We start from the raw sequence: 21,737 nt of genomic DNA, 5'->3' as shown, positions 1-21,737 counted from the left end.
ATTGTTGTGGATCATAGGTAAGGTACATAATTAAATAAAAATAATTATTTTGTTGGATTTCGTCATTGATTAGAGTATTTACTTACAGCAATTGATTTTAATACATACATTTATTTAAAGCAGTATGACATTTAATAAATTACTACCTATATTACTAGCTTTAAAACAGTTATAATGTTTTATTTTATATGAAAAAAAAGTTTCTGATTTTTAACTAATGAGGTAGGTACTTATATTTTCTAGTTTAAATAATTTTAGAAGCCTAAACAAATAAAAGTAACTTTTAATTTTAATCATTCCTTATATTTTCCTATATTAACTTAACTTAAAAGGTTAAAAAAAACTTGCCCAGCCATGCTTTTTTAATTGTTCTGAATTTTAATTAAAATTCAAGACATTTTAATCAATAATAAATGGAACTAAAAACAATAATACATTAGAATTCACACTTTTTTCGTAAGGTGCTTATTACTTGTTGTAATTAGCCGCATATTCAATAATTTAATTTTTAATTTTTCAAATGACAAATTTAATATACTTCCATAGAAGTATGGTATTTCAAGTCTAATACATAGTACGCTGTAATTTCTTGTATTTATGATTTTAAATTTCTTATCTTTATTAAAAGTTTTATTAAGAAGATTTTCAAATGAAGAAAAATGTATCCAAGTATCAGCCATTATGTGCAATGGTTTTTAGGACTGGTACAATATACATTAGAACTTAAAAAGATGTCCCCGAACTCTGATCATGGTACTTTTTGGCTCAAGGCATTACAACCAGCCAGACGCGTTTCGACGTCTAATTAGACCCCTAAATAGTGGCGTTTCCGGTCTTCCTGTTGTAGCCGTGGTAGTTGGTGTCAGCAGCGCAAAGGCGACAATTGCAAAAAAATAAACACATAAAATACCACTGGACGACGATCCACAGGACTTACTGTCCGGATCGGTTGACCGTGTTCTGTTGTAATAAAAACGGCCCAGACTTTTCGTTGACAAACATTTTTTTTGAAAAAAACATTTCACCCGTTACTATGGGTTACACCGAAGAAATATCAGGAAGACGTTATTGTTTTGACTGGAGAAAAAAATCCTTAAATGTTATGAACTTTTGTTGGATTTTTTTTCAAGGTCTTTGTCGTCCTACTTTGTATTGAATAGACATAAATAGAACATCATGAGATATTATATTATAGTTTATCGTCCACATAAAGCGAACGGAATCGCTCTGACATTGGTACATAGAAGTAAATTAATTTACATGTGAACAATAATACAATTATTTATATTTCTCAACGGTGTAAATGTGTTCAAGTACATGCTACGCGGTAGTTCGTAGTTTAGCCTGGTGAAAAACCATCAATGATAAAAGGTCACGTATTTGGCGGGTGCCCTATAATATTATGCATACAACCAACGAACAAGACACCGCCACCAACGTGTGTTCGGAGTTAACCATTCGTAAACTTTAATACTTAAAGTCAAGGTAGTCATAAAGGCGTGTCGACAGTCTTGCGCGTGAATAGAATCTTTCGACGATTTACTCGACTTGAAGAGCTAATAGACTTGACGAGTAGTAGTTGTACATAGGTCATATCATGCCACGATTAATCGTGAATATTATACACAAGTTGGACGTTCATCGTGTTTGATACGCGCTATCTCATTATTGTTTTCAATATCATCACACGCTACACTGGTCAAAAGTGCTTTATTAACACTATAGCATTGCGTTGCGCAGTTTTTGCACACAATATATTGTTTAAATTTAAATCGAATGTATCGGCTTGGAATCAAAATCAATCGACATTTTAAGTTCTCGGCAATATTATATTAATATAACGGTACCGTGGTGGGTAGTGCAGTCGAGTTCGACACACGGTATTTAAGCGTACCGGAGAAAGCGCCAATATTTTGGAGCCTTTTTCCGATAAGTCGACGATATTAAAATAATAATAATATACAGTAATTATTAAAAGAAAATCGATGATATATAATATATAATAATTATTAAAAGAAAATCGTGCGTCCCGACGCTAAAATGCTTGAATATCGATTAGATCACCTAAATCAAGCGCAGGAAATAAAATTAGTAATTTATTAAGCATGCATTTTATATATAGCCATTAGACATTTTTGAATGAATCACTAATTATGTGTATGAAAAACATAATAGTAGGTATTAAACTTAATGTGTTTAACTCGTATTCGTGACAATTAGTATAATAATGATTGTAATCGTCATCGAACAACGCTTCACTGTTCCTCGCGTGTCGGAATGCACACTGATCACGAGATTATATAAGTCTTAAATTAAAATTTCCTTGGATATCTTAGTATAGGTAAAGTTATTCTTACATTATACATTATAAAACCGTTAAGTTTGCCATATGAGAGTATAGGGAAAAATAACATCTTACCCATTGTAGCATATCCAAGCGCTTATCACATAATATCAACTCCAATGGTTTGTTTTGGTCCATAACGTTGTAAGGGTCCTTAAATAATCGACGTCGGTTTTTCTTCATCACTGTACTTAAAGTGACGATCAATGGCGGCCTGTAAAGACAATAACGCTTAATAATATTATAATGATACGTTGCCTGAAAGATTATTTTACTGGCAATAGTAATTTTGTTATTATAATAATCACTACAAACGGTAATGACATGTTTTCCTGTTTGGTACGTGTATACAATCATATAAAAATCGTACTACCTATAAATCATTCTGCTCAGTGTTGTAAAGTATTTCAGTATCGGTATTCAAATACTTTGTCGGGTATAAGTAAGTTACTATAGTTAACAATTAATAAATAGAAAAGTGTAAAAACTAACAAGTTTCAAGATTCTACGACCTACACTCTACAGTTTATGTCTAATGTGTATACTGCACAGTATTACAAATTACAATTCATTCATTACGTTTAACTACTACTACCTACTACTAATATTACCTATTACTTGTTTAGTGAATAATTTTAATTTAGTTGTATTTGAAAACTAAATACTTTTTTGAAGCTTTACTGATTCAAAATTAAGAAAAGATATGTATATTATATTAGGTATATAATAACCCAAAAAAATGGTAATTAAAATATGATTCAAATACTTATAAAAAAGTATTTTCGTAATATTTTAAATACTTTATCTAGAATATTACTCAAATAGGTACATTTTAAAAATATTTTTACATAATTGTTCTTGCTACACTTGTACATACCACACCAGATAGGCTATTACTAACTGGTAATAATATTATTGTCTCCTCCATGTATTCTGTATGCGAACTTCGGCTTTAAGTGACCCAATAAGCACACCGTATATTATAGTTTGGATTCGCGTGACCGTGCGTAATTAACTAAATTTTATCATCATTTCAAATAGTTGGCAAAAGAACGGTTCCGAGTACTTTTTTCTTTCCACTTTAATAAATTAAAGTCTCCATCGTCTTTTTACAGAACGTACCAAAAAATCTGAGAGTTTCGTGTGTGTATCGCGTAGGTACCTAATTAGTAATTATCATTAGTAAGATTATTTGGATAAGTAACTCTATTTAAACTTGTTAAAATTATTTATCATAACTACATACAAATACAAGGTGTCGAATAAGTCACGTAATGCAATTTCGTATTTACGGGGGTTGATTTGGATATTATATCACACATCCAGCAATCAGAGCCTTTTTTCTTTTATACTTTTAATTAAATTTCAGTGTTGATTTGTATAGGTTCGTAGACGACATGTACATTCCAGTTCTTAATTTTTGTTAGAATACAAAGCTCGTACCACTATAATTTATATTTGTTATCACTAAGTTAGTTACGTTTTATTTTTTTAAATTTAGAATTTGGTTTGGTAATACTAATCATAGGTACATCGCAATATCTACATTGTTATAGAAGAAGCGTTAGATGAAATAGCCTGGAAGCACTGAAGATTGAATATAATTTTGTGTAATATAATAAATCGAATAAAGAACATTAAAATTAAAAATTGTTACTCAAGTACCAAACGTCATATCAAGCCACGACATGTTTTAATTAAAAACATAGCTTATACATAAGTGAAGGTACAGGAGAGGGGGTTTGAGGGGTTCAGTCCCCCCGAAAATGAATAGTTGTGCAATTTATTTATATCACTCATCTACGACCCCCCTCCGCCTGAATTTATTTTTTTGTTTGAGTGCCTGTATAAGTGTACCTTACATAAATGTAACTGACTAATAGGGAGACTGCCGAATGTTCATGTGATGTGCCGATGTTTTATTCCAATATCAACCCCAGAAGGAAATCGTAAATACCTAACTGCAGTGTAAAGGATATTAATATTATGTTAAATTTGAATTCGATGATATATTATCATTCTATAACGATTCTGAGCGGAAACGGTGCCGTGTGTCAGCCTAAGATATTTTATATTATAATAATATTGCTATGAGTAAATATCAATCAATACAAAATGGTGGTAAACGGGTATCTATGTTGTATTATTATTTATTTTATTATATTATTATATTGTTATTAGTAACAATTAGACAATGAGCATGTTTACGTAAAATATACCCAAAAATATTCTCAATACTACACAAATTACGTTAAAAAATTGTATGTTGCCTATACAATAAACCTTGCACTCAAAATTATATATTTATTATTTTTATATTGGTATACATAATAAAAAAAAACTATTGATAATCACGGACAAGCCAGTGTTATGTATTGTTATCATAATACATTTTGAATACAGTATGATAAAATGTAATCATCGCGATCGAAAAAAAATAATGATCAGTAGCTTTAACGATCTCCTCCAAAACGGGTAATATTCATTTCTTGGCGTGAAAACAATAATGCAATATTATTATCATAATATTAGACCTTTAGCCGTGTTTCGTTTTTTATTTCTTGTTTTTGAGGATATAATATCATGAAAACTGCCGTTGAATGCCTAAAGCAAAATAACAATTCTCAGATTTTTAAATAAAATCTACCATTATTAATTTCTGTAAAAACGCTGCACGAAATTTGTCGAACATTAATTTTGTGCGGTATCATAAAGAGCTTCCCAAAAACTAAAACTGACGGCAATAATATAACGATGTGTTGTTATAACGTGGCTGACATGGTTCTCAATAACCACATAAACGTAATAATACATTTTATACGACGACATTATTACATTAGCTAATCGTTTTTATATAATAATAGATTTGTTGATTTTGGCGTCGCGATTAGTACTGCCGTTAGTTTAGTATCCAAACGTGTTTTTACAACTTGTGAAAATTATCATAAATGAATGATTTACTGTCGTTTTGTAATATTTAAAATATTATGAATATTATGTGAAAAAAATATAATAAAACAACAACCAGTATGTTATAGTCGACTACTCTTTCTTGATTTAGATATTAATGTAGGTACGAATTATCGATTTGAATATTGGAGGGGGTGCGGGGAAACGGAGTACTATTTCTTTCCTTAAAATTATTTTACCATACTTTCTAATTATACCCTAATCATAAAAAAAAAACTAAATATTTGGGTACGTAAATTCTTTGATAGTTTTGCATCCCCTTTCTATTTTTTTCGCCCCATCAAGCCACGTGATTACCAAAGACGTTATTGAACCGTATTTACTACTGTATAAGTATAGTATTCGTTTGTGAAAATTTGAACTTATTATAATGTCTCCACATAAATTTGTCATACTATCACGATGTACTCATGTTATGTTTGTGGCCTAGGGATTTTCAACCTGCGATCCGCGATGACCGGACAGCCAAACTGAACGATATTATGATTCTGATCTCTAAACTCTATATGTATATCCGATTTTTATTGTGAAAAACTCAATAAAATTCAATCTTAATAAAATTAGGTTTTCCTTTGTACAATATACCTAACGCAGTAAACAACATAATACAATTTATACCGGGATTCATTTCTCTTTAAATTACATTACACCTCTACAACTCTTATCCAAACAATTGCATCATCTGATGCTAAAAAGTATCTCGGATTCAGCCCGCACGTAAAAAAAAATTTGGAGAGCCCAGGATGGCCGATACGGTTGATTATTTAGATATTGTCACCAGATTAAAAAAAAAAAAATAAACCTATACCCGGTAAAACTGAAAACACTGAAGTAGGAATTCACCTTGTGGACTCGACGATTATAATAATATGGTTTAAATCACAATGATGACACCGCGGCACTGACTTGTTGGTTGGCGCAGTGCAACGAGTCTCTGCTTTTTAAATTATGTGTTTTATTCTCGTTTTCGTGCCATTATAATATTAATATTATAATGTGCCTAGAATACTTATTTAACACTCGACGTTACTTTCTACTCTGTCCCACATAATATTAATCCCGCCAAGTGACGGTTATCATAATAATAATATATAATGATATTATAGTATTATAAAGACTGGATATATAGGTAGGCACAAGATCGCTATTGTAGAAGTGTCAATCTGCTCGTTTTCATTGAATATAGATAAATTTTCGAACAAGCGTACAATATTATGCAGATCATTATAATATAGCTGCACACCTACAATCTTATTGTTGCTCGCTTCAAATTTTTTTTGCGTTTTGTTGGACTCGAGAAATCATAGATATGTTTGATTTTACTTAAAAACTTAACGGCATAGGAACGGGTGTCCCGAAGTGTGGTAGGGGGGGGGGGCTAGACGAAGCAATTGCCCCGTTATTTATGTTTGCCCTAATATGTGTTTAAAATTTATATTAACATAATAAATAATAAAATAATAATGTATAATTTGTACATTTTAGATATGATGGTATTATAACACATTAATGTTAAAGAATTTTCTTGATAAAAAAAAATCACCATTTATTTTTAAAATTACCATGTCCCATCCCTCCCGCCCTTGAAAAATGTCTGAGGATTTCCAATGCCATAGGAACCAGTGGACCCACAGTGGCTTATATTATAAAAGTACAAAACCGCAATAAGGCCTACAATAAGCAAAATCAGTCCCAACGTTTTTGGTCGTCACGAAACTTATGAATAATATTAATTGTTCACATAGTATCATATTATATGTTTTTGTAGGCACATCAGTGTGAACAGACGTGGAGACGTGGTTATACTTACGGTTTTAATCCACCCAAGCCAGTTAAGCTTAATCTTATGCTCAACTGAGTCATTTTAGTGCAGTTTTTCGAATTGTATTGGTAATAGCAATTTGGTTTTCCACCGCACGGCCATAAATTATCTACGGGTATCGAGAAGACTGTTTTGGAGACGCCGTTGTTGCTAATGCTGCCTGCTAAATCTTGGCATGTATATGACACGATCTAAACAATATATATGCAAACAAAAGAAGTGTTGATTAGACATTGCATGCGATGCTGTACGCCATATCGTATGCGGCCAATAGAATATTGGACGAAATTCCAAAGGTAGGTAAAAACTAGAAGGGACAATTAATTATAATAAGAAAGTAGGTACTATGAAAAAAATAATATGCAAAAAAACCGTTTTCTCCCTCTTAAAAAATGTGTCCTCTGAACGCATTTATATTTGTATTATTGACTATTGTTATATGCTTTAAAACTTTTTCAATATTTACTGTTAATAAATATTACTGTCATGTATTAATATTTTTTTATTTTTTAAATATTTATGAAATTAAAAAAATTAACCAAGTTCCAGGGGGGCCACTGCCGTATTGATGGTTTTACAGGGTTAAAAAATCGATTAGTCCCCAATCCTCTCGGTTCGAGTGTTCGACATTTATATTATATTATTATTATGGAACGTCGTACAAGAAAGAATTATTTTAATGACAATATATTGTGACACGTGGTGTGTATACCATAATCCTATTCGGAACAAGGTACTAGAACTTAGCATATAAGGTCCGTGGTGTATAATGAATTGGTGTTGTACATTCACATGTTTTTGTTTCTCAAAACGTATTATTAAGTTATCTGTTAAAAGACTGAACTATTATAACCTTATTTGATGATAAAAAAAAAATTAAATAATGACATGGAAAACCGAGTGGAGAAGCCTTCCAGTAGAAATACCTCTATGAAGAATAAGAAAAGATACGTGAAGAAATTATTATATTATTGTTGTTGTTGTAGCTGGAACGTGGATATTATTGCTATAGTCCAATTGCATCAGATCGGTGCATTACGCTGCGCGGTTACCACGGTCGCTTTCTATCAATGAAACGCGTTTAAGAACGAAATAGAGAAACACGTCGAAAATACGGGTTAGGACGCGTTGGGTAATAATCGGTAGGCCGGTGAAGTATGTATATAGAAAGACTATACACGGTTTATACCGTACACGGTTCGTGTGGATATATCCAACTAAACTTTAAAATCGAAACGGTTAGCGTATATCTACTACCTACGCGAAATATTTTATGATTATATTAAGTATATATTTTTAACAAAATAGACAGTAAAGATTATTTTTTTTATATGGTTTTCTCTGGTTTTTCATGGGGACATATTTTTGGTGTTATTAATTATAGCTTTACATTTTAAAATGCACATATTTTTAGTTATAATAATTGTATTATTATTTTTTTTTTAGTTAGGAACTTATTTTTTCTACCTGGGTATATTAATTGTTATTTTTGTTTTTTAAATTTATTTTTCCTACATAATTATATGAAAAAAAAATGTATTTCATACCTTCATCATAACTATTGCCAGGAAGAGCATCAGACATATAATTTTGTATGGAAACCGTTTGTAGTTCACTTTGTTTCTTTTCGGAAAGTTCATTTTGGATGACTGAAATAAAAAGAATATTATATTATAATAAATAGATTAATTGATCATTTTTATAATTTTTAGAAAATACCATTTTTAAATATTTTAAAACATTATAATATTACTGAAATCAAACGAATGATAAAATATAATATATTTAAATCATTCAACACAGTATTATTATGAATTTATGAATAATTATCTATGATAACGCTGTGCGTACTTATCGGCTAGACAATTATTGATTTGATATCTAAATCAATATTCAATAATACAACATTACAATTAATATTAAAAATAATAATAGGTACATTATTATGATGTGGCAGTCCAACGGTTCGATCTGTTTAACGTCGGTGCGGGCGGCGGAGGCGACCGTCGACGACGACAATCGATGCCATAACGATTTAGGACTTTGAACTTGAACCTAGGTCTCCCGTGTACGCCTGACACGGATAATATATAACATCGTATTATATATTTCGCGCGTACTTTCACGGCCGACTTTCTTCAGGCGTCGATGACCGGGCGGGAGACCGACGTTTTCTCCGTAACGTCGTTTACGTAAAGAAGAGAGAGAGAGAGAAAATATTATTGAAGAAAAAAACCGTCTGCGGCGGTGGCGGTGAGTACCTACCAACAATATAATAATCTATAATATTATGCGAACGAACGTGGCGAACTCGGGTCGACGACCCGGTAGTAGATATCTAGTCCGCGAAATCCGATGATGACGACGACGCGCGTAAAGTCCCTCCGCGATCCGTACGCGCGAGTTACGACTGTAGTAATTGTATATCAATGATGACGATGACGATGATGATGATTGATGATGATGATTATGATTATACACACGACCAATAGCGCGATAATAATAATATTATAAATGCATATACATAGGTATTATGCTAATGTGCGATATGTGACGATAGAGTACTGGTTAGGTTAGGTATGGTATTATCTTATTATCCACGAGAGACTATATTACGCGTTACCTATTTAAAATAACCGATGCATACGATTTATTATACGATTTCGCGGTCACTTTATAATAATATATAATATAATACGATGATGATAATATACAGGTAATGCCGTATACGGTCCGAGCGAATGGCGATTATTATTATATTCTGTCGTATTTCACGCGGCTCGTTTCGAACGTATCTACCTATACCGTTGGGTATAATTTCGTCGGGAATGATAATACAGTCGATAACTCGAAACATCAATAACTCGAATTTATTTCTCGCTCCTTGCAGTGTTTTTAAGTTGTGTTTGAAGTATATCAAAAAATATAATACAATTTTTTGTGTATTTTTTGTTTTTGTTCCCCTCAAGATTCAAGTTATTGAGACTCGACTGTAAAAAATATTATGTCGTATGATGTGAGAACTAACGCGGTAATATCTCAAATATTAGGGACGATCTTCAAGTAATATTGGGGATTGCGTATCAATAAAAACCTATTCGGGTTTTGAGTTATTTCGGGGGCTAGATGTATTTGGGTGTTCAAACACCGGAATAAAAAACTAAAACAAAGGTAATACCAGTTAATATTCGGTTTAAAATATTATAGGTGTATTAACCTAATACCGGTATCTATTATTTGGGTTAAGACCCGGGAAAAAATTGAAAGAGTGATCAGATTCATCACGTAGGTACATCACGTATACATCACGCAAGAAAGGCATTTTTCGGATATTATCAAAATAACTTAGCACCCCCACTCTGAGCATATTCTTGCCTATATTACTGCAGTTCATAATTATTAACAATTATTTAATACGATTATTTTTCTTAATAATATTTTTATAATTATCATTATATATTTGTAAAATAATATAAATGTTCAGGTTTATTCGGGTTAACCGAGGAATGTTTTATATTCAAATTTAGGTTAATAATTAACCTATTAATAACGAATTATTCGGGGTTTCTGAAAAAAAAATCATTTGGATTATGTCATGGGTTTTGGGTGTTTGATATTTTAAGGAATTTTTAGGCGTGTTGCGTGTTTGGGTCGATTCTGGTGAAAAGCCTAAACAATAATACTATGACGCGTTTTTGCAATTTTTGGTAAATTTCAATATGAATACTATCGTCGAGCTGAACGCGAAAAAAATTCAATTACCCACATTATTTGTTGCACTCGATTTGGTATAGTTTGGAGCTGCTGACGATTAATAATAAATGAACCTTCGAAATGGATTCGACGCACCATTTACCGTTGATCCGATGTGATTATATTATATACCTATAAATATACCGATTAAAGACTTTTTGTCATAACCTACATTTTAATTATATTATAATATTATTATATATTGCTCGATGACGATCATAGAGTTGGCAGAAAAAATATTATGTCGAAATGATTTCAAAATCGATTTCGAATCACGCGACAGCGACCGAACAGTAACCCGTAACCTGCTCCGGTCCACGACGGTATTACGCCGACGTCGTCGTAAACAGCACATTACACGTTTAGGGACATGGAGACGGTGTCGTCTCGTGTTCGGTATGCAAATGCGTGTAGGTATACATATTGTAATGTGACGACAACAACAATACGAACATTGTCGTTTCCGTCCGGTCGAAAACGGTCCCGTGTGGGATATATGTAACATAGTAATAATATATAATATCTGTACATAATATTATATACATTGTTACAGTACCTACGCGGACGGTGCGCGATGACGTGGCTCGCGTATTGTGTTCCGGTTGTGCGTATTTTTTTTCCGCTCGTCCTCCTCCTTCTCCTCTTCTATCCCTCGTCGCTCTTTGACTTCAACTTCTTCTTCTACTTCTACGCGTCTTATACTTCTTCTTCTCTTTCTCCTTCTCCTACTCCTCCTCGTTGTCGTATAATTCCTCCACCTCCCTATATAGGTACTCGCGGCTTCTCTCCCCCCGAAACGAGGTCAAACGCGGCTCGGATCGGTTGCGCGCCGCCCGAGAGAAAGACGGTCAACGACCTTAACCGGGATATGTGACGTGAACGGCGGCGGGTTCACGAAACTCTATTATTATAGGTGTGTGTGTGTGTGTGTGTGTGTGTACACTGTACAGACCGCCGAGTATCGTAATACTTTCACCGGAGTAGGTGAAATTTCTTATATTTTTTTGCGGACGACGATTTTTTTTTTTGAAATCTTTATTTTTCTTAGGAACGCTCGCGTTACACTTTTACGTCCCCGTCGCACCGTCGATCGCATATGACGACACGAAAAATATAATGTCGTCGAAATTCGTAAATTGTTTAGCGACACAGTGCACTATACACGAGAGATCGTGAGTTCAGAGTTGTACCACCCTACCAGTACAACATACGTCATAACGGGCGAAAACCCGTTCGTCACGAACACGAAATGCAAAAATAATTATTACCATATTGTAATAATGTATTATTACAGTGATAAATATTATACTGCCAACGTCGTACGATTCTCTTCCTGCTCGTCGTCGTGTTTTTTGTTGTTGTTTAATTTTGGGTTTGGTCGTACACGAGACTATACGATTATTTTTCTATTTTTTCCTCGTTGTGGAATATGTATACTTACATCATCCAAGTATTACCCTAAGTATTGTAAGTGCAATGTGTCAATAACATCGATAGACCAAGGCGTAAATATTTGAAATTAGTTGCGTTCTCGAAAATCTTAACGACCTGAATGCCGTTTCTGTCTGTGGGTTAGGTCAATTTTGGTGGTAAATTTCAACGAAATGATTAAGACATAATAATATAATATAACTAAAAACGTTTTCAAAGTTATTTTATATTATATGAGTGCGTATAATAGTCATTAGTCAGTATAGGTACCGTTATTGGTATAATATAATATTATATAGGTTATTAAATGTTGAGCAACCGCGAAATTATATATGTGAAAAATATTGCTTCACACTAGATGTTTACACGATTTAATAATATCAAATACCTACCTATATAATATATTACAATTCTATAAATGCAGAGTCGGCCAACTCGAAAAATGTATAGTTATTACAATCCGATAAATTAATAACTTGACCTGCAGGCTGCAGTCGAGACATAAAAACTATAATAATTAAATAATAACTACAATATTATTGAATAATAATAATGATAACTTATACCGTGGTTTAATAAGATTTTGACAGCTGAGTGAACTGACAGAATTTCTCGTCTCTGCACGAGGTAATTATTATAATATAGATAGGTACATCATTGGCTACCAACTTGGAGTCATTACGCAAATAATATAATATACTTAACACACATAACAGTTTGCCCCGAAGACGACGATCTTAATATTCTGTTTATAAACTATTACAACGAACCATCGGTCATTGTACCTAATCATTACATTATTATATTTAAGACTGTAATATTGATGCAATGATTTTTTTTCTAAAACATAATATAGCTCCGTAAGTAGAAATGTGTTTTAGGTACTTAACACTTTTAAAACTTATTTTAATGTAATTTTAATTTTGTATTTTTCACAATATTTTATTTTTATTTTACAAATATTTAAAATATAAGTTCTTAGTACATCGGATATATTAACCAAACGTGAATTATATATAATAACAGTCATTAATTATATAGTACTACACGTTTCCCGAGATAAACTTATCCATTGATTATACTTCGCCGGGAAGTTAAACCTGATCAACGGCAAAACCAATCCATCCAATTTAAATATTAATATTTAAAAATCAAAGTATAAATATATTATTATTATATAAACTATGCATAACATACTATGTAGGTATACTCTAACGACTATAGTACCAGACGTACCATATCAGTACATAATATTATACATTATAATAATCCGAATAATCACTTCGGTGTTCTAATTCATAATAATATTATGCTCTCGGAGGATTAAAAAAATAACCTCGTGGTACAGTTTCACAGATAGATGATTTTGACTTTGTCTTACGTCAGGTGTATCATAACATTAATTTTTAAATCTTTAATTTTACGTGCGCACGCGCATCGGACGTATTACAGATTATAACAATAATAATGTACCATCGATATTAGGTTATACACAAAAATATGTACCTACACAAAACATTATATTATTGACGTATCGTCCAGTGGAGTTATTTTGACCTACTCAATTATTTAGAACGCGTCGAGATCGGTGGGACGACGCGGAAAAAACAACATAATATCGCGTATTACGTCCGACAAGAATATTCGGCTTGCCTCCTTAAGAGTTATGACGTTAGTAAATATTATATTTTGTAAACTCCGAACGAGTGGGTTTGTTATTATTAACATCGTAATGCGTGGGTTTACAAGGCGATCATTTTAAATGGTAAACATTTCATTTTCCAGAAAAGTATTAAGTAATGTTTTTTGAAATATTTTTTCACATGAATTGAGGAGATAATAATATGTAGTAATATTATTACTAAATAGAATTTTGAAAGAAAAAATATTATATTTTACTTTTTTAATTCTTTGAACACAGTATACATTTTAATTTCATATTCCTAAGCAGAGTATTTTTCTGAGAATTTAAATCTTAATATAATATAATGTATTTCTTATGTCCGTGGTAAGTATTCAAACTCCTCCTAAACGGCTGAACCCATTTTAATGAAATTTTTTGTGCGTTCTTTAGTGCGTCCTTAAATGGTTCAGATTCACAATTTATTGGACCTGGTAGGCTCAGCTTGGGGACGTGCTCAAACCGGGATTTTGGGATTTACGATGGACATTTCTGTTTATAAATGGTTGCTATTGATTATAGGAGAAATAATTAGTAGAAATTAGTATTTATATTTTATTATTGGTTGCCATTGGTTATTCGGGCAGATCAGGTACAAGCATGTATCAAATTTAATTTTTACACATTGCCTACCAAGGTGGCTGAGTCGCAGTTAAATCAGGTGGATTGCCTACTTTATATGCTGTCGCACATTGTCTGCGATTCGACGTCCAACTTACTGCAGCGAGTTATACCCATAAGGAGTTGATCAATCACGATTTTTTTTAAATATTTGTCATTTTTAATGGGCAACGAAGTGCACGTGATCAAATAGTATTTTATAAAAATCGAATTGCAAACATGTATTATAATTATTTATAAATATTAGTTATAGACAATATTTAAAGTGTAGATGAGCGGCGAGTGGTGTGTCAATTGTGGTGGTGGCAATTTGTGTCAAAAAAACAGGCGTCAACCGCAAAAAGTCCATATTTTCGGGTCATTAAAACTGAAAATACTAATAAGCCCTATCTATATCTAGGCTTTTAGACTAGATTTAACCTATTCCCCTCACATAATAGTTCTAACGCTGTTACAGCGCCCACCTCTTGTTGATCAGTAAGAGCATATCTTGCTCATTATTTTATTAATAGCATCCTAAATGGTCATGTAGATTCACATAGAACCCTCTCCGAGATTAACTTCAGAGTTCAAGCCCCGGCCAAGCATGCAATTTTGCTTCATTTTCAACCCAAATAATTGTACTTCAAATCATAACCACTACAGGCATTTATTTAAATTATTGCAAGTGACTTATGAATCGCATATTATACTGATTTATGTCAAATGTAATTTTATATTATGTTCATAAACTGTTTTGTACTTTATGGTTATTGCTATATGTCATTATTATTATTATTATTATTATTGATACTATATATATTATTATCAATCAATTTGAATTATATAAACTGTGTCTTATGAATTCTCTGTATGAATTGACTTAGCATAATAATAAATATTTAATAAGTACCTAATAACTAATTAACTATAGCTCATTCAAAATTTCATTTTTAAGTATTGAAATCGTCAAAAAAAATATTTTGTTTGGAAATACGAAGTCAAAATTGTATACGCTGGCTGTTCAAGGCGAACGGCGATTCCGATGAGAAAATAGTACAAATATAATTTATATTCAAAAATGTTGTTTTGTAATGACTTCAAATTATGTAAAAAAGTATTTTCAAAAACATTGCCTAATAATTTTCGAAAAAAAATAGTGTTTAGCTTTAAAAGAATCACCTTGTATAATTATAATATGATACTAGTTACAGGTGTACCACATTAACGACGTGTGCGTTTCGAATGTGAAATTAATGAGGTTATTGCCTAACAGCGAAAACGATTTGCGCCTGAATCCCAAACACTTGCGACGAATGTTTCTGGGTCGAAGGTATGAAGTTAATAATATTATAATACTTGTTTACGGATTATTTACGATTTGGATCCGAAACGTCGTACTTATATACAATAATATTGTATTTTTATGGACGTGAAACATTATATATATAATATTGTTTGGAACGTCCGAGAATGGCGTTGGAAAGCGCACGTGGCATCATTATTACTGAGCTCGTTTTTTGAAATTCTACGGATTATTCATGACGTATTTTATAACGAAACAGTATTTAAGCACCGAATTCCGTAATACCTGGCCCTCGAAAATTGTTCCGAATTTTTTTTTACGTTTTGAATATTATTGCAGAGAATCAGATCGGAATTTGCATTAAGACGGCGAATAACACGCATTGCGCTCTTGAGACGGTAAATAATACAAATTGGACTTTTTCCGACATTATTTCGTACACATTTTTTTTAACTTTTCGATATAATTGCGTCAAATAAAAGGTTACGGGAGTGCACACTAATAATCACTTTAACATTGTAATATAAATGCCAACGAGTACGACTTACGATTGGAATACCTACTGACGTTCCATTTCATTACATTTTACGATTTCAGCGAACAAAATTGTATTTATTTATTTTCAGTTCAACACCCGTATAACGGCCAGTAGGTAGAATACAATGAATATTGTTGTAAATAAATTCACATAACAAATATACACAAATTATGTAATATAACTGTATTAATTATATAATAAATAGGTATGTATAAGATACCTGTGTTGTTATATTATTGACACATATAATATAATACATTATAACACATTAGCATATGGTGATAGACCAACCATGCTCTCACAACTTTTATAAATAATTAATTAAAATTATGATTTTTAGAGTTTTCCAAAACACTTAAAGACCATATTATTATTATTTTCAAATAAGTACCTAATTTGATTTTTATATCGTTATTCAATCGGTGTCTTTTGACGATACGAACTTCTTTTTTTTTTCAAATAAGAACTACTCATTTGTACCGTTCATTGTTAAGCACATGATTATATTGAAACGGGAGTAGGTATAGTAACAATGAGTAGTTTCCGTATAATATTAAATTTTGTTTAGAAAGGATAATAGTCCTGTATAACGTCTGCGTAAAAACTAAAATATGTGTAACATTTTGGTGTAGATCTTTTTAATTTTAACCACATTTAACTAATTTCTACTGATAGAGTATATTATATTGTATTAAAATTACCAAAAATTATAAGCTATCATATTTTGCATACTTATTTTAAACCTGAGATCATGGACATTGTCTCTAGTAGATACCTAAAATTTAATAACTCTGAAACTTCTCTACTTATTTATTTAAATTTATTTATGTACACACACATTTTTAAATAGAATCATAATATTATGCTTAACAATAATAATAGTATAGAAGGTGCTCCGGGCTCCTATTGTTTGTAAAAACGTGTGTATGGACACGCTGTGACATAAAGAATCTAAGTAATTAAAGAAATTGTTATAAAGTAAACTTAATTATTCCAAAAATCAGAATTTGAATAAGTACAAACCTATAAGTTAACGGGGAAAAATGCGAAGAGAATACTTAGTGAATCACACGGTTTAATCGTTAAGGACTCAATAAATTGCTTAATCATTATGTAATGACAGTTTGTATGGCACTTCCCTAATCTTAAATAATATTTACATAGTAGTATGTACCATATATACGGTCTATAATATATATGGATTATATAACACATGCTGCAGGTTTTTACCTAGAACCAAATTATTTAATTATGTTTTTATCAGCTTTATGGTTTTTATGGTTATATTATTAGCAATTAGCTAGGTATTTATTTTATCAATTAAGAAGATAATGGGTCTTATCTTATTATTAGACAAACAAAACAGTACATCAGACTTCTTCATGATTTGGTTTTTCGGCTCCACTTTATCAGATTAAAAAAATGCATTAACACTCTTGAAATAAATTAATACTTTTATATACCTACGTTTAATAGGCCGCTTGATTATAGCGTCATCGAACAAAAGACAAATTTTCATGAAAAATAACCGTAACGATGGAAAATAATATTGTGCAGCAAGTACCTACCCTAAATCCTAGTACCTAATTGTTTTACTCAAAATTACACATTTTAATTATGAACATTGTTACAATACTTATTAGTTATTATAGTAACTACGTAATTGCATACTTCAGTTTAATCAAAATCACCAAATTTAATTAATTACAGTTTTAAGTACCTACATAATTAAACTCTATACGCGTTTGTTGAGTGGAAATTAATTAAATTTTCAATCGTATGTTTTTACAGCACTGTTCACTTCATACAATATGAATATATAATTAATAGTCATGACTCAATTCTTGAGTTATATTTATTTTACATCGTTATAATTATAATTGATAACTAATAGGTAGGTACACTGTACACACTGGGATCGCTTCACTTGATGACCCCTTGACCAAAAACAAATGAGGACATTAAATTTGTGAAAATGAACTTGTTAAACACTCCAGTTGAACGGTATTTTTTGATGCCGAGCAAAAACTAACGTAAAAAAAAACGGAAAAATTTAAAATAACTTCCCAAGGGGCCATTTTAATGATTATTCGAAATACTACCCCATGACTACTGAATTATGATTATTATAAAAACCACTTGACCCAATGGCAATAAAGAAATATCTTTGTGACTTTGTGCGACATTTTGATCGACAAGATTTGCTTATGAATAATATTATAAACAATTTAATTATTTTTAGGCGTTCGAAGTAGGCAAAATAACGTCAGTTTTCTCCGTGTTGCGCTTTTAAAAATTATACTAACAGTGATTCAATAAAATCTACAGCACACACAGGTTGCCTGATTAGTTATTAGGTTTATGGGCACTCCATTCAAACGTGTCCAATTGAGATTAGTTACTTTAAAAATATTATTTAATTGGATTCATAAAACAATAAATCCACACATTAAAAATATTGCACAAAAAATTCTAGCAGTCAAAAAGTCATACATATGATAAATATGTATATTACATAATAATATATATATTTTCTTTTTTCTTTTTTTCTTATATAAATATAACTAAAAAAAATAAAAATCTACCACTACTAGTGGTTTTTTCGGGCTTGAGCAAAAACTATAAAAAATATCGATACCCAAGCAGCAATACCCAGTTTTAAAGGAAATTGGTTTAGATAATTTATGTGCTTCAAAAATACAATTACTCTCGTCTTGAAACAGATAGATAATTTTAGAAATTTTTAGTCTTCTTTATGTTTCATTGTTCAAAAAATTTAGAATTTATAACCAATGATTATGCTTATCTACCTATATATATATATATATATATATATATATATATATTTATATGAGAAATCACTGTTTAAAAAAATTGAGAAATACGTGAATATAGTCAATTTTTAAGTTTACTTTAGACTTTTTCAAGTCCTTAATGCAAAAGCCAAAAAGTGTACCTATTAAGTAAAAAAAATTTTTTAATGAACCAATTTTTTTGTATATTTTTATGGAGATGAACATGGATTTATGGATTTAAAAATTGTACAAACATGATGCTTATGTATATAAATTGAAATCAAATATGCGTATTTTATGTGTTACCTATTTAACCTCAGCGTACTAAGAATAATATTTTATGTAAGCAAGTTAAGAAGGAACTATAATAGTTGGTGAGAAAGGGCACAAGCCAATCTTATAAAATGTATTATTATACATTTGTTCTGTTGATAAATTTACGCCGGATCGACTGGTGACACTAATATTTGGCTGTCTCAATAGATAATAAGATTATTAATAATTTATTATTTATTTATTAAATATGAACTATGAATAAGAGTTAGGTATAATAATAATTTTAAAACTTCTCGCGAGCGGTCCCCGGACCGAGCCGAGGATACATATTATAATAATATATTATAGTAGGTATAATTTATTATTCATAACTTGTTCTATAATACATAATTTACCGCCGACTTTCTTCGATTTTGTCCCACCCCCCCGCCATGGTAGCCATTTTTTGAGTTCCTTACTCCGTGTTCGTGCAAGTAAGAGTTTTTTTTATTAAATAAACCAAATTCGCGTCACCGGTCGCTCTTAATAACCGGCTAGAATGAGAGAAGAAAATGAGTGCGGGTAAGACGTGTATTATCTTATAATATTATATGAGTCGTTAAGCGGATTCTATAATAATATATTATGGTGGGCAGCGATTATCGCCTCTACTTGAGGCTCCTCTACGGTAAAGGCAGCGGTGACGTATAGCTGGCTTGCGAGAATGTGCACCTATAATATATTATATATTATTATTATTAGAACTAATAATTACTCACATGTTATGGAGTATAAGATTATTTGCATTAGACTTTTAGACGTCACAGGAGACTTCAAATGTTTGCGTATATTTTATTAAGGGGCCTGGTCGCGACTTTTCAAATTTTCCGCAATTCTATAAAATTTGAAAATTAAATTTTATATTTTAGTTGCCACCTCAATTATAAGACTTTTCCACTAATCTACTACCCAATACCTATTTAGGGGGAGGGGGGTTGATAGGGTGTATTATATAGACCAAAACACACTTTACAGGAAAAACTCTCACACTTCGTAGATTGGTCCGATTTCCGTAATTTTTTTTTTGTTAGATAGAAGAATATTTTTTACAGGGCGCATTGGACTTCAATTTTTGATTACGTTGCCAAAACAAATAATAATACAAAAACTAAAAAGTTGTAAAAATGGACTAAATTCAAACTTGTAATATAAGACTTCGAAAAGTAATTTTGAAAATCCAAGTCCAATGCGCCCTACAATAAGTCTTCCTCTATTTAACAAAAAAAAAAAAATACGGAAATCGGACCTATCTATGAGGTGTGAGAGTTTTTCCTGTAAGGCATGTTTTTGAGCAAAAAAACAGGTCGCACGCAGGCCCCTTGAGGTTTACCACAAGCAATTAATTTTCAAAATATTTAGATTGATTGTATGCAATAATTACCTATTGATTCCACAAACCTATCAACAACGTTCAACGGTAAGTTGGTACTCACTCAAAGGTTAATAGCTATAATAAATTACGATATAAATATACAGCATAATTTTTTAAACACGCTCGCCCTACACATAATCAAATTCTGATTTTTGGAATTTTCAAAATACACTTGAAGACCATATTTTCGAATCCTTCAGATTTGTTTGTACCATTTTAGGATGATCCAGTGACAATACAACCTTTTGTTTTTCAAATATAAGCCCCCTTTTTAATTTTAAGTTTCTAAACTTTTTTTAAGAAATTGTGACTAAATCGAAATTCGAGCTTACAGTTTTTGAGTTATATAACTATTAGTGTACTCAGGAATAAAAATCCCATGTCTATATGGTAATGGGTTAAATGGTTAGGCGGTTTAGACGATTTGAAAAAGTTACTTATTACTATTGATCTCACAAAATAAATAATTTCAAGTATAGTATATACTACATCTAATAAGACTGAGTTTCTATGCAAAACGTGTTATTTTCAAAAGCTGCTTTTTTTCAGGAATAGTGATTTTCTGTTACAAAGTTGGATATAAGTTACATATTCCCTAGTATGATTATACGACAGAGAATATTGGCAAGGCTCATTATTAACGGAATGAAGCATAGGTTGTATAGGGTGCTTATGGCCGTCATGACAACGTGGAATAGGAAGGATAATAATACGGACAAGTGTAATCATTTTTTGGACATTGACCTATTTCCCCGGATCGCGCCAAAAGTAGGAACGCTATAAACGAAAGACGTTTAACAAAAATTTACG

At 31.3% G+C, this 21,737-nt stretch overlaps 1 protein-coding gene across 6 annotated transcripts in view; it reads right to left on the bottom strand.

Annotated features, from left to right (window-relative positions):
* Window positions 1–308: 308 nt before the first annotated feature.
* Window positions 309–21,737, bottom strand: part of LOC107884595 — a 59,363-nt gene continuing 37,934 nt past the window's right edge. For all 6 annotated transcript variants that reach the window (XM_029485918.1, XM_029485922.1, XM_029485923.1 and 3 more), the window contains 3 exons: window positions 8,684–8,785; window positions 7,125–7,327; window positions 309–2,558 (listed from right to left, as the gene is read on the bottom strand). In XM_029485918.1, the coding sequence (XP_029341778.1) occupies window positions 2,366–2,558; window positions 7,125–7,327; window positions 8,684–8,785 (498 nt within the window). In that variant the 3' untranslated portion in view covers window positions 309–2,365. The remainder of the gene's footprint in view (window positions 2,559–7,124; window positions 7,328–8,683; window positions 8,786–21,737) is intronic.

Source organism: Acyrthosiphon pisum, chromosome X (assembly GCF_005508785.2).
Source record: "Acyrthosiphon pisum isolate AL4f chromosome X, pea_aphid_22Mar2018_4r6ur, whole genome shotgun sequence".
Taxonomy (NCBI): Eukaryota; Metazoa; Arthropoda; class Insecta; order Hemiptera; family Aphididae; genus Acyrthosiphon; species Acyrthosiphon pisum.
Note: the sequence above shows the minus strand (reverse complement) of the source record. Positions and strands in the feature narration are given on the sequence as shown.